Below are 12464 nucleotides of genomic sequence, written 5' to 3'. Positions count from 1 at the left end.
GATAACCCTGATTAATACATAAAGTTACCATTCTTAGTGGTTACACGCAAATCACTCCTGCAAACTTGCATTAACAGCCATTACCATATTACCATGGTTACATCCTTATCACAGTTTAACCTTGCATTTCATTACTAACCCAATCGAATTCCAGAATAGCCCCAAACAAAGAAGTTTCATCTTCTTTTTCAAGGATCGAATGAGGTCACTGTCCTCTTTTCAGGAAATGGGCTAATGTTTGCATAGCAATAATGCAATTCACTTATGGCAGGTAAACTTTTCCACCTGTGTTTTCCTCCTTCCCTTCTGCAAAGCTGAAGCACCTTTGTAGGGTTAACCGTTTCAAACTGCTGCTGCTTTTCTGGACATACAGTGATTCCTAAATTCAGAGAAGGCCATGAAGATCACTTGGCCCGACTTTAGCAGTAGAGAGCACCCAAGCTGGGGGTACTTGTAAGGTACCCAGGCTTCAGGCTTTTGCACTGACTGCTGCCAGCCGGAGGTACTGGATGTGTTTCCTGCTCCACCAGTAACCAACTTGCCTCTCATACGCTCAGTGCTGGTACAAGGACCTTCAGCGAGTGTGGAGCACTTAGCATCCGCTTTTGCTGACCTGGGTAACAGCACAGGTCCAGATCTATCATGCTGCCACTGATTTGCACTTATCTGATGGAACGAAAGACTGCATGAGACCTCACAGGCACTCATTACACCAGTGGTCCATTCATCAGCAAAGCCAGCAGGTTCCTGCTCTGAGCCCAGGTTGGGCTGGAGCCATGGACCGGGGAAGACTTCTTCTGCTCAGTCCTAGCTCCCGCCTGCACCAAGCCAGCAAGAAGGGCTGCTTGCAAACAATGGGTAATAGAGGAAGTATTTTCCCAAATAAGCCCAAATAAATAAACTGCCTCTGTGCGTATGGAATATCACAGGGCAGTGAGGGGTTTCTATGCAGCAGGGCTGAATTTGTTGCCATGCACAAGAAGATGCTTGCTGGGGAAGGGGCTAGTGGGACTCCAGGGAGGGGTGGAGGTGACACTTCTGGAGAAGAAATCTTGGAAAAAAGTGCGGATGCTGTATCACCTTGCTGCTATGGCACAATTAAAGGCCATTAATCTTCCCGCAGTTAGTTGTGTAATTGCGCTGCAGGGCCTTTTGAATACTGCATTTAAATTAGTCTGCAGTTGGAAATAATGAAGGTTAAAACCCTCTTACATGATTTTATGATCAAATTAGTTCCTTTGACCCAGAAAGCAGCTGTGGTAGCAACAAGCTCTGCACTAGGAACAAGACCGTATGTTCAAGGTGTTACTCAGAGCTACCTTTAGAAAGGTACCTCCATGTAAAGGGACTGGATTTCAAAATCAAAAGGGTCTGGGACTCTGGAGCAGGGGCCAGGCAGCAGCCTGGGGACAAGGGGAAGGGCAGCACTGGTAGGGTGGAGGAAGACCTGCGAACAGTGCCAAGAACAAGAGCCAGGAACAAGGCAGCTCTGCTGAGAGTTACGATATCAAAAGTAGGTGGTCCCACGAGGTGAAAGCCATTGGATGCTGGGGGGGATGCAGGGGGACATGCTGCATATCCCACCCTGCTCTAACTCATCTTGAATGTCTGTTCATGACTAATACTGTGGAGGGCTTGGGCTAAACCAAGGTGTTGTCCCAAAACTTGGGTTCTTTACCCGGTGTGCATCGCCCAATTTACACACAGAGTCAAGGTATTTTCCTTTATTATGTAAATGCGCAGATACGGGTGCCTGGTCCAAACCAGCACACCCTTGGCACAAGTTAACAGTTATTTATACACAGTACTTATGCATATTCACTCTTGCTCTCAACGATCAGTTTACATTTTCCTATCTAGTATGTAAACAGTCATGCATGCCTAATAGGTATTTTTACAATTTCATTTCCTAATTTTTTTGAGCCGGTGGTCTTTGAGCCGGTGGTCGTGATGTGCCCCTGCCGGAATTACCTTTACCCTAGTTTTTCATTTGTTTGACAACCTTAATTGCTTTTTTATGGGCTCCTAAATCTGCAAATCAGTATTTATCCCCAGTCATTGTTTTAAGACAGCAAATTAATATATAGTTCAAAGGCATTCAGTTTCTAACTAATTTATAATATAAAGGCATTCAGTTTCTAACTGATTTATAATATAAAGGCATTAAGTTTCTGTTAATTTTTCATGGTAACAAAGGCAGCATTCTTCTATTTTTACTCTAATTTGTAGCTAGGAAGAGTGTAATTAAGGCTTTCCTTTAGCTGTAGGGACTTGGGGACTCTGCTTTTATCCCCTTAGGCTGTTGTTTCGAAGTTGCCTTAGCTTCAGGACCTCAGCTAACTTCTGCCCTGCCTGTCCAGCCCACAGCTAGCCTTGGATACGCTGGCTGACCTCTGGGAGTTCAACTTGTCCCTCTTCAGCCTGAGGATCAAGGAGGAGCTGGTAAGATTTTTTTTTTTCTTCCAAATTGGAAGGCGTTTGGGTGCTGCAAAGCGCTGCTACAGACAGGGCTGTGGTGTCCAGTCTTGCCGTGCCCCTTACCTGCCCGGCCAGTGAGAGTTCTTCCCTCTGGCACAGAGCATGCTCTGTCATTGTGGATGCAGAAGGCTTTGAACTTCAAAGCATGTAGCATCACTCTGGTCTTCACACTTTCAGGGTGGCTAAGAAGTGGGTGGGCTTAGGAAAGCGTGGTCTGAGGGTTCCTGGCTGGTCTGAGCAGTGCAGCAGCACTGAGTGAGGCTGCGGCAGCCTCACCACGGTTGCCTGTTCCAACAGTGAACAAGGTTCTGGGACTTACATGGCTGCCAGCTTGTGTGTCAGCATCCTTGATGACGACTTTCTGCTGTGCAATCTCAATGCTCCAGACTGTGACATGCAGCGTGCCCCTGGACTGCTCACCCATGGCTGCCACCACCTGCACAGTCCCCTTAGTCCTAAGATGCAGGCCTGAATGATTTTTGAGCTTTCCCCTGGCTCTGCTCCAGCGAACTTGCAGACTTTCTCAGCCTCCTTTTGCTTGTTCTGCCTTGCCTGAGCCTCCCTCTGCTCCTCGAGAGCCATCTCCTCCATGGCTGCAGCCATCTGCAGCCTCTCTGGGTCTCTGTGCTTCATCAGCTCCCATCTGGAGCTCATCTTGGTGCTCTCACATCTTGCTGATGAGCAGACTTGTCTGCGCTCCAGAAGGAGAGGGACTGCACTTCCCCTGGGATCCTGCTCCAAAACCTGGGCAGGGTGCGGATCGCCTCTGGCAGGCATGGGGTGGGGGGGCTCATTTGCCCTCCAGTTGAGATGTTTGCCTGATCATTAGGGAAATGCAGGACATAGCTGTGAGGGTGAAGACTTCACAGCAGCTCTAAACCCACTCTGAACTTCCCTCCACTCCCCCAAATTGCATTGTTATTTACACACTGAGCCCCCATGTTCAGCTCGGGGTGGGGGGGTCCCTAGAGCAAAGTCTCCTGGGCTGAAACCTAACACTGGGCAAGCTGTGTAAGCTGAAACCCTTGGTTTGCTTTAGCTGATGGAACAGTCTTCCTCCGGCCTCCCTTGTGTGAAAGCTCCTGATGAGATTCAGGCATGCCGTGGGGCCAGTATGCAGCCGCGAAGATTACTGGTGGGACTCACAGGGACGTCAACCCCTGTGGAGAGTGACTAGCAGCTCAACATACACCCGAGGCTCCTGAGAGCCTTCAGGAAGCTGATTAGGACAGTGGAGAGATTTATTTATGGTGAGAGATGAAAATCAGTAGTTGCAGCTGCTGAGGAGTTGCACAGGTACGCGCCCAGCCTGGCTGGGAGCAGGGGAGATCAGAGCGGCGGCAGTATCTGAGTGCATGGGCCAGGGATGGGAACAACATTTTTCAGACTACTATTTATTTCAAATGGCGAGTCACCTCTAGCTTGTACGACTTGTGTTAGGTTGACACTGTTGTGCTTGATATAAAGAGCTTAAAAAAAAAACCTCCTCCGAGCATGGAAATAAGCATCAGGGAACTGAGCCAAGTGGTGGAGATGGCAGCGGCAGCCAGGGAGTCGTCTGTCCAGGAGGTGCTGCAAGGCCACCGACATGGCTGGGCAAAGCCATGGGAAAGAGACAGGCTCCCCACTGCTCTCGGAGGCAGCTCCTTCACACCGGGCACTGGCAGAGAAGGACCAGGCGCCATTGTTTCTGTGCTTAGCACTGTGTGCAGGTGCGTAGGGCAGGTACCTCTGACTGCTGCAGGGGGTCAAGGCAGGGCATTGGCGCTGTGCGTAGCGCAGTGTGAGACACCCTGAGAATGGGCTGTGCTCTGAGTCACAGACCACTCATCCAGTCCTCTGGCAGTCTGTGTGGCAGCAAAACACAGAAACGCCACACTGTGACTACCCCCTCTCCCACTCAGCGGTCGGGCACCCGGTGCTGCTACCATTAGAGGAGGAAATATTCCCCCGGAGGAGGAGCACCACCCCGTGAGCCGTCTGTGGCAAAGGGAGGGTGCGGGCTGCAACGAGACCACAGCCACTCATCCCTGCCATCTCTGTAACGCTCGGTGGTTAACAATGAATTTTCCAGCTCCGTTAGGAAGAACGGAGCAGCCCAGCTCTCTTCAATAAGGAGTTTGATTTTCAAAGGACCCTTACGCAGCGGCGGGCCGGGACGCACGGCACGGCACGGCACGGCACGGCACGGCACGGCACGGCACGGCACGGCGGGTCGGGGACCGCAGCCCCACGCCGGCCAGCTGCTGGAGACAGGGCCCACGCTGTGCCGCCTGGCTCCTGTGACGTGGGCCGCCCGGCAGGGGGCGCCTCCAGCCAGCGTCTCCGCCAGTCACGGCTCGTCCCGCCCCCGATCCCCGCCCCTCTTTGTTGCGGCCGCCAATAGGAGCGCGCCGGAGGCGGGCAGGCGGTCGGTAGCGTGGTAACGCGGCGGCATGGAGCGTGGCGCGGGGCGCGCCCCCAGCGCGGCTGGGGCCGGGGCCGGGGCCGGGGCCGGGGCGAGCGGGGCCGGTTCGGGGCGCCCGGGACGAGCGAGCTGCCGTGTCGCAGGGCGGGCGGGCGCCCGCCGCTAGGGAGGGGGCCGTCCCCCTGCCCAGCCTCCTCCGCACGCACGTAACACACACACACACACACACATATATATATTACAAATATATATAGAGAGAGAGAGGGAGGGCCCGGGCGGCGGCGAGGCCCCGGGGCGCCTCCCGACAGCGGTCCCCGCGGCGCGCCCAGGCTCGGGCATGGCCGCGGGGCCATGACGGGCGCGGCGGCGGGCGGCGGCGGCGGCCCCGGGAGCAGCCGCCGCGCGGCCGTCGGCAAGGCGGGGGGCCGGTCCCGGAGCGCTCAGCCGCGGGCGGCGGGCGGCGGCAGCGGGAGCGGCGGCGGCTCGGAGGAGGAGGAGCAGCGGGACGGCGGGTCGCTCTTCCTGGTGAACAAGAGCGGCTTCCCCATGGACGGGCAGACCTGGGAGCGGATGTGGGGACACGTGGAGCGGGTGCACCCCGACGGCGGCGCCGTGGCGGCGGCCATCCGGAGCGCCGCCCGCCTGGCTCGGGTAAGGCGAAGCCCCCGCCCGCCCCTTAAGAAAAGAGAGGGTGCCACAAAGCCCAAAGCCGGACATCCCGCGGCTGCCGGGCTTGTGGGCGTCGAGGGGACGGGGAGACACAGGGGCTGGGCAGGGGGGCGTCACGCCGCAGCCCTAGGGCGCTCTCGGGCCCGGCCCGCTGCGAGGGGCAGCACGGGGAAAGCTGGAGCCTCCGCTGTCGGAAGGCACCCGGAACGGGGTGCGGGGGCTGTGCCGCGGGGTGCCGAGCAGCCGGAGTTGTTGTCTTGGGAAGGAAGTAGGATGAAAATTGTTTTGTTATCTTGGGGAGGAAAAAGCGGAAAACGAGAATTAAAAGAAATCTTCAGGGACTGAATGAAGCGCTCTGTGCAATCCAAAGGACGTTTTGCTCATCTCTTTGGAACACAGGCGTTTCCTCAAACACAGCCTTGCTCCTGAAATGTAATAAGGGATTTACAACTCAGACGTTTCATTTCCAGTACGGGGAAAGATTCCAAATACTTTTGTCTTGTACATTCCTTGGTGCAAGCTCCAAACAGTTGTGCCTGACCCGAATCTTTTCTTTTTCCTCCAGCCAGCAAATAAAATGTTGCTGTCTGCTGATGTTCCAAGGCTTCTCACCACTGCACTGCATTACTGATCACAATGTCTTTAACGCTGTCGGCTTTCGCAGGCTTTGAGCTTGATTCGCTCCTCCCACCAAGCAGCATTAATCTGAGCTGACCACTGAAGTTGGCATTGATTCGTACCCCTCTGCATGCTGGGGTGAGATGGTTGGGCTGGCGCTGTCACGATCCTGGTTGTCAGTGAGATGTACGCTTGTTCTTTACGTGGGGTAGAAAGGAAAAATTCTGTGCACGGAGAAGTTGAAAGTATATTGTGTAGGGCCGTCTTGCAAAGGTGCTTGTCAAGTAAGATGCAGGCTGAAAAGGCCTTTCATCTCTCTTCTGCAGTGTTTAGTTCAGCAGAAGTGCAAAAGGGGCAATCTCTTTCTCTCCGTTCCCCTGCTTCCCTCGTGCTGGCACCAGCCTTTGTTTGGATGGGGGGAGCAGATCCAGCTAAAGAACAATCTGGTTTTGCTGGGTTTGTTTGCGGTTCCCTGGTGTGGTTCATCTCACACTTGCACAAGCGCTTGAGGTAGAAATGAAGGGGCAGGGAGAGGGCAGAACTTCTCGTTTCAGCAGCATGACCAGCTTACACTAGTCTAAACGGCCTGCAGATCTGTTTGGTGTTATGAGATGGCAAAGCACACACTGGACTTTATTTCCCTCCCTTGCTTCCCAGCTCCAAAGCACGTGACTTTTGCTGGTGATACCCATAGTGACTGACAAAGCATCTGGTGAGAGACATGCCAGTGGCTCCAATGTGTCGGCACGCTGCCTGCCAGAGTGTCCCAGGGAGCATCACCCATGGCTTCTTCCTTGGTGCCAAAGCACAAGGCTGACTCAGTGCGACTTGTGCTGAAGCTAGGTAGGAGGAAAAATGTTTTGAAATCTGCTTGGATAAAAAATTTTATGTTAGTTACTGGTTCCCGATTGGTGGAGGGTGCTGTAGAAGAGTTGTATTGAGTTTCTCCAGCACTGTCTGGCAGCAAACTCCCTGTTGCAGTGATTAACTTCAAGGGCAGAAGGGCCTGATGTCCCCTGTGACTAATTAGCTCTTGCCGGCTAAGCCTGGGACCTCTGGGGTCAGAGGGTAGTTTGAGGACCACATGGTCCTTAAGGCCAACACAGCTCAGGTGAGCAAATGAAGGGTAGGAGCAGGTTTGTTTGCTACAAAGTGGTAGTGGGTTGTTAAAGTTGTGATGTAATTTCTGGGTCAGAGTCGGAATGTGAGGGGAGAGTTGTTCCTTAAATGATGGTACAGCTCTTTCAACTGGCTTGTGCTACTGGGTATGTGGCAACCTGCAAAAGACCAGGTAGTGCTGATCGCGAGTGACAAGAGAAACTTGTGCCTGTGAGAAGATGGTTTTAATATGCTTGCATTGGTAGTCAGTGGAGGCTGAGAGAGTGGTGTGTGTAACTGCTCCATTCTTGCATCTGATCTGTTCTTAATCCCTAGTGATGGGAGAGAGTTTTCATCCCCTCCCCAAGAAGCTCCACTTGATTGCTCTAATCATCTTGGTATTAGTCTCAGTGATCATACACGCAGGGTGGTAAGTAGCTTCTTACTGTATCCGCGATGTTGTCCTTACTGGAACAAACACGAACTGCAGGGGTGCAGGGCTGCATCTCTCCCAGGAGGAAGAGTCCTCACAAAAAGCCGGCCTGTCTACAAGGGGGGCAATTTTGGAACCTGAGGGGTCCCTTGGTTGCACCCCCCACCTCTGGCTTTTGGCTTGAGCTCTGGGAAGGGTGTGGGCTCCCGGTTTGGAAGGGCTGTGCAATCCTTTACGCGGTCTGTGATCTTGGAGATCTTAATGAATTAAACCTCTCATCAACTTTGAGGGCTCGAGCCTCCCAGCTTCATCCGCGCTAAGTAACAGCGTACTTGCGGGGTGAGCTAGCAGAAAATTACTTTCTGGTCATTAAATGAGACACAACGGAGTCAGGCAAGACGAGTTTCACACAGGCTGTTTGTGGTGAACTGAGACTACAGCATTTCCAGCCCCAGGATGATGGTCTTCAGCTCTGTCACAAGGTCTTGCACTGCAGAGGCTCTGCTGTCTCTGGAGCTGCCACTACTTAGAAATACTGATACAGAGTTGAGGCCTTTCATCTTTCTGGGCCCCTCACTACAAGAAGGACATTGAGGTGCTGGAGCGTGTCCAGAGAAGGGCAACGAAGTTGGTGAGGGGTCTGGAACACAAGTCTGATGAGGAGCGGCTGAGGGAACTGGGGTTGTTCAGTCTGGAGAAGAGGAGGCTGAGGGGAGACGTTACCGCTCTCTACAACTACCTGAAAGGGGGTTGCAGAGAGGTGGGTGTTGGTCTCTTCTCCCAAGTGACTAGCGTCAGGACAAGAGGAAATGGCCTCAAGTTGTGCCAGGGGAGGTTTAGGCTGGATATTAGGAAAAATTTCTTCACTGAAGGGGTTGTCAGGCATTGGAACAGGCTGCCCAGGGAGGTGGTTGAGTCACCATCCCCGGAGGTATTTCAAAGAAATGTGGATGTGGTGCTTAGGGACATGACTTAGTGGTGGACTTGGCAGTGCTAGGTTAACGGTTGGATCATCATCTTAAAGGTCTTTTCCAACCTAAACGATTCTATGATCTGCCTGGTCTCTGAATTTCACTCGCTTTACAAATTCACGGCCTGTAGTGCTGTGTCTGTGTTTCCTCTCGGCGGCTCTGGCCTGCTGCTACAAACCCTCACCAGCCCCTGGCTGCTGTGCTGCGATGTGCACCAGTAGCTGCAGGGCTGCAGCCTCAGCCGAAACAAGGTCGCGCTTTCCTTTGCTTGTGGTATCGTGCAGCCCTGGCTTCTGCTCTGTGCTGGCTGGGTGCCCAGGATTGGTGCTCCTGCAGCTGGGGCAGGAATTTGGGTGGAAAAAATGGGTTTTGTTTGGGGGGAGTGGGAGTGGTGGGTGGCTCTCCACCACCGGGCCTGGCTGACGGCGTAGTGCCGTGTAGTGCCTGCCCGGCACTGGCAAGAGGAGAGCAGTGCACCATCCTGCACGGGGGAAGACCAATGGCTGCTTCTCCCTCATTGCCTGAGATCTGGAGGGGCTTGTGCCGCCTGCCTCGGCAGGCCTGCTGGGGTAACTCTTAACAGGCAGGTGATGGGATACGCGTCAGCCATCGGGAAGACCTTGGTTCTCTTTACCCGAGCATGCCCCCGTGGCTGACACCATCATCCTCCGCCTTGGAGATGGGGAAGTGCCTCGCCTAGAAGCACGAACCCGACCCCCATGGCGAGGGTGGCCGCTGTGGGTTACAGCAAGGGCTGCGTCCCTCTGCACTGCTGCAGTCCCTATGGGGTGCTGTCCTGTCCCGTCCCGCAGCTGGGTGAGGGCAGGGGCCTCCATTTTATGGAGGGCTGGGAAAGGGGTCCTATCGCCCCAGCTGCTCTGCAGCAGCTCTCGCTGGCTGGGACTCCCATTGCCTTGGCACGTTGTGTTGTGTAAGTGCAACGTGTGCACCTAGAGTTTCTTTATCCTTGAAGAAAAGGAGAGTTTATATGGGAGCAGAAATAGCTGCCCCGGAAGGATTTGACAGGCCTGCCTTAATTCCCTCGTTCAGCCACTTGCTGCTCCTGAAACTCGAGCCCCAGCTGGTGCGCTGGGTGCAGGCATGCCTTAGTGCGGGGAGGGACGGGTGGGTAACTCCCCTAATGAGTCTTGCTCGTAACTCCCACTTGAGAGGAGAGAGAACCTGTGGCGCGCGCATGCGTGCCGGTTGTCTCCCGTGTGCTGGGGACGGCGGCAGCGAGCTGGAGGCCTGGCCATCTGTCTGCTTGCCACGTGAAATACGTTTCTGTGTGCCAGTAGTGTAGGAGTCTCTGTTTTGGTTTTTTCCCTTCTCTGAGGTGTATTTACTATTTGACTGTAGTAACTAGCTACGTGTAGTAAATGCTGGGTTTTGGTTGTCCTGGGATTATCGGTGCTCGCTCTCTGAAAGCGAACACACAATCCCTCCATCTTAGTGGAGGTGGGAACCGCAGAGGGAAGTCTGTGTGGCGGAGACGGCCCCATACCGCCTGAACTTGCATTTCTTACCTGTAATCACTGACTTGAAGTGTATTTAGAATAGTGATATCTCACTTTGTGATCTTCAAACTATTATAATGACTACGTGGGCCCACAGACGCCGCACGCTTTCCATCACGGCTGCCCAGGTCGCTGGTTCCTGAATTTGGGTCTGCATTAGTATTTAAATAAACTGTTTCCTCTGCTCCGTTTGTGAGAATTATACTAACTACTTTTTAACCACACTGCCCACTTTAACATCCGCTGACCCCATATTTTGCAGTCTCCCCCCTAAAATAAGGGGACTTGGGACAAGGCCGTGCCCCTTTCCTGTATGGTTACAGGCTCAGGAGCCACATAGCTGTGAGGATTAAATATGGATTGAGGGCCTGGCTTCTTAAAGTGCTTAGGCACAAGCAGATGTCTTGGGGGGTTTTGGAAAAATCCCATTACGTTGCCAGTCTATATCATTAAGTGTCTTAATATCATTAAATATCTGGGTCCCAGGCGGTCTTCTAGGTACCGTGCGTTCCCTGCCCAGCAAGTGTGCCGCTGACATGCGGCAGATGGGAAATTATGCAGGCTGGGATCCTTGTCTCTTAGCTTTCTCTTGTGGTAGAGGAAGCCAAAAATTGACTTGAAATGGCTTCTCAGGGGAGGGAGGACAGCAGAGCCAGTGCTGGGACTCTGCTCATCCAAACTGCCCTGTGCTAGAGGGGAAAAATGGGAAGCGTTGGCCTCTGTGCCAGACTGCCTGCCCACCTAGGGCAGCGTTTGAGGGATGTTGGTGGCTGGGATCAGCAGCCTGCCCTGAGGGGCCTGCCCTGGCCTCTCCATGCCAGCAGGGATGGGGTTGGCTCCGGTCCATGGGTAGCCCGTGTTGTTAGCGGGATGACTTTGACCAACGCTTGAGTTCACGTGTGATTTAAGCCATCTGTGCTGCCGCGTTTTGTTGCACTAAGCGCATGCCGCTGCCCAAGTAAATCACTTATCCGCTCTGCAGGGAGTGGTAACTGTCTAACCTCTTTATCTTTGCTTTTTTGTGTCCAGCCCTCAGTGCCACCGGTGCCAAACTACAAGCTCTCCATGTCAATCCCAGAATGGCTTCAGGCAATACAGACCTACATGAAGATGCTGCAGTATCCTTCTCCAGCGCACGGTCTCCGGAGATAAGGCCTGGCATGAATTAACAGGGGCTTTACCGAAGCACTAGCTGGTTGCGAGGGGTTGGGATCATTAGGGGGTGAAAGGATGCGTCTGAGGATTTGTGATAGCACCTGCAGCACTGAGCTTGTCACAGCAATCCTCTGGGAGATGTAATTAACTGTAAATGATACTGAAGAATTTAACAGAAGTGACGTTGGTGGGAGTAGAAATGCTTATTTTGAAATTGATTTATGAGGATATTATGATCGGATCGTGATGCCTGGAGAAATAGTATGGCATCTCGTCTTAAAGTGAATAAGAGAGAGCCAGTGTTACGGCAAACCCTTTCTCCCTATGCCCTGGCAGCCTCTGCGAGCTCCCTGAGGACTGCCTATGTGTTCAGTTCATGGGGAGTGCTTGTCACTGGGATGGGGGGCACAAGCGGCTGTCTTGACCCTCAGGTGGGCAGGCTTGCCCGCGACACAGGAACTGACCAAAGGAGTCTCCACTTCCAGATGTCCCACCTTGCTTGGGGGGTTCATCAGAGATGTACACATCTATCCAGCCTCCCTATCGCTGCCCCACGCCTAATACCTGACCATTTCCACTGCTGACAGATAATATCAGAGGAGACAGTTGCTGGCCCAGATGCTGCTCTTCTCTCTGTTTTCCTTTTTTCTAAACTCTCCCTTTTTATGTGTGTGTGTGTGTGTGTGTGTAAGCAGTGGGGATGAGGAACGAATGTAAAGTCCTGGTAAGGATTAAGAAAGGATATGGGTGGCAGCTGGAAGAGCATCCAAAAATAGCAGGCGTGGTTAGCCTGCTGGGAAGTAGTGGCTGGGATCAAGGCGGCAGCAGGGATTGGAGCCGCAGCAGCTGCCAAAGGGAAGGAGGCTGGGGCCAGCCTGCTCTGCGGGGGGTTTCTCTTCTGCATGTCGGCCACTTGGGCAGGATGAGAGGCTCGCTGCTCAGTGGGGTTGTACTGGGGAGGAAACTATGTCACACAAAGCTCCAAAAATTACATTTTTTTTTTTTTTTCCCCAGCAGTCTTGAAATCCTGTACTACATAGCAGGAGCAGGCCTGAGGCACAGGGTTTGGATCTGTGTTCAGAAAAGCTTCAACATGGACTGGGGAACAGGGTCTGGGC

At 53.4% G+C, this 12464-nt stretch overlaps 1 protein-coding gene across 2 annotated transcripts in view; it reads left to right on the top strand.

The window, feature by feature from the left end:
• Positions 1-5440: 5440 nt before the first annotated feature.
• VASH2 (vasohibin 2) overlaps positions 5441-12464 on the top strand; it is a 33949-nt gene continuing 26925 nt past the window's right edge. For both annotated transcript variants that reach the window (XM_059835545.1, XM_059835544.1), the window contains exons 1-2: positions 5441-5536; positions 11221-11309. In XM_059835545.1, coding sequence (XP_059691528.1) covers positions 5456-5536; positions 11221-11309 — 170 coding nt within the window. In that variant the 5' untranslated portion in view covers positions 5441-5455. The remainder of the gene's footprint in view (positions 5537-11220; positions 11310-12464) is intronic.

Source organism: Gavia stellata, chromosome 2 (genome assembly GCF_030936135.1).
Source record: "Gavia stellata isolate bGavSte3 chromosome 2, bGavSte3.hap2, whole genome shotgun sequence".
In the NCBI taxonomy this organism is placed as follows: domain Eukaryota; kingdom Metazoa; phylum Chordata; class Aves; order Gaviiformes; family Gaviidae; genus Gavia; species Gavia stellata.
This window is presented reverse-complemented; position numbering and strand designations above follow the sequence as displayed.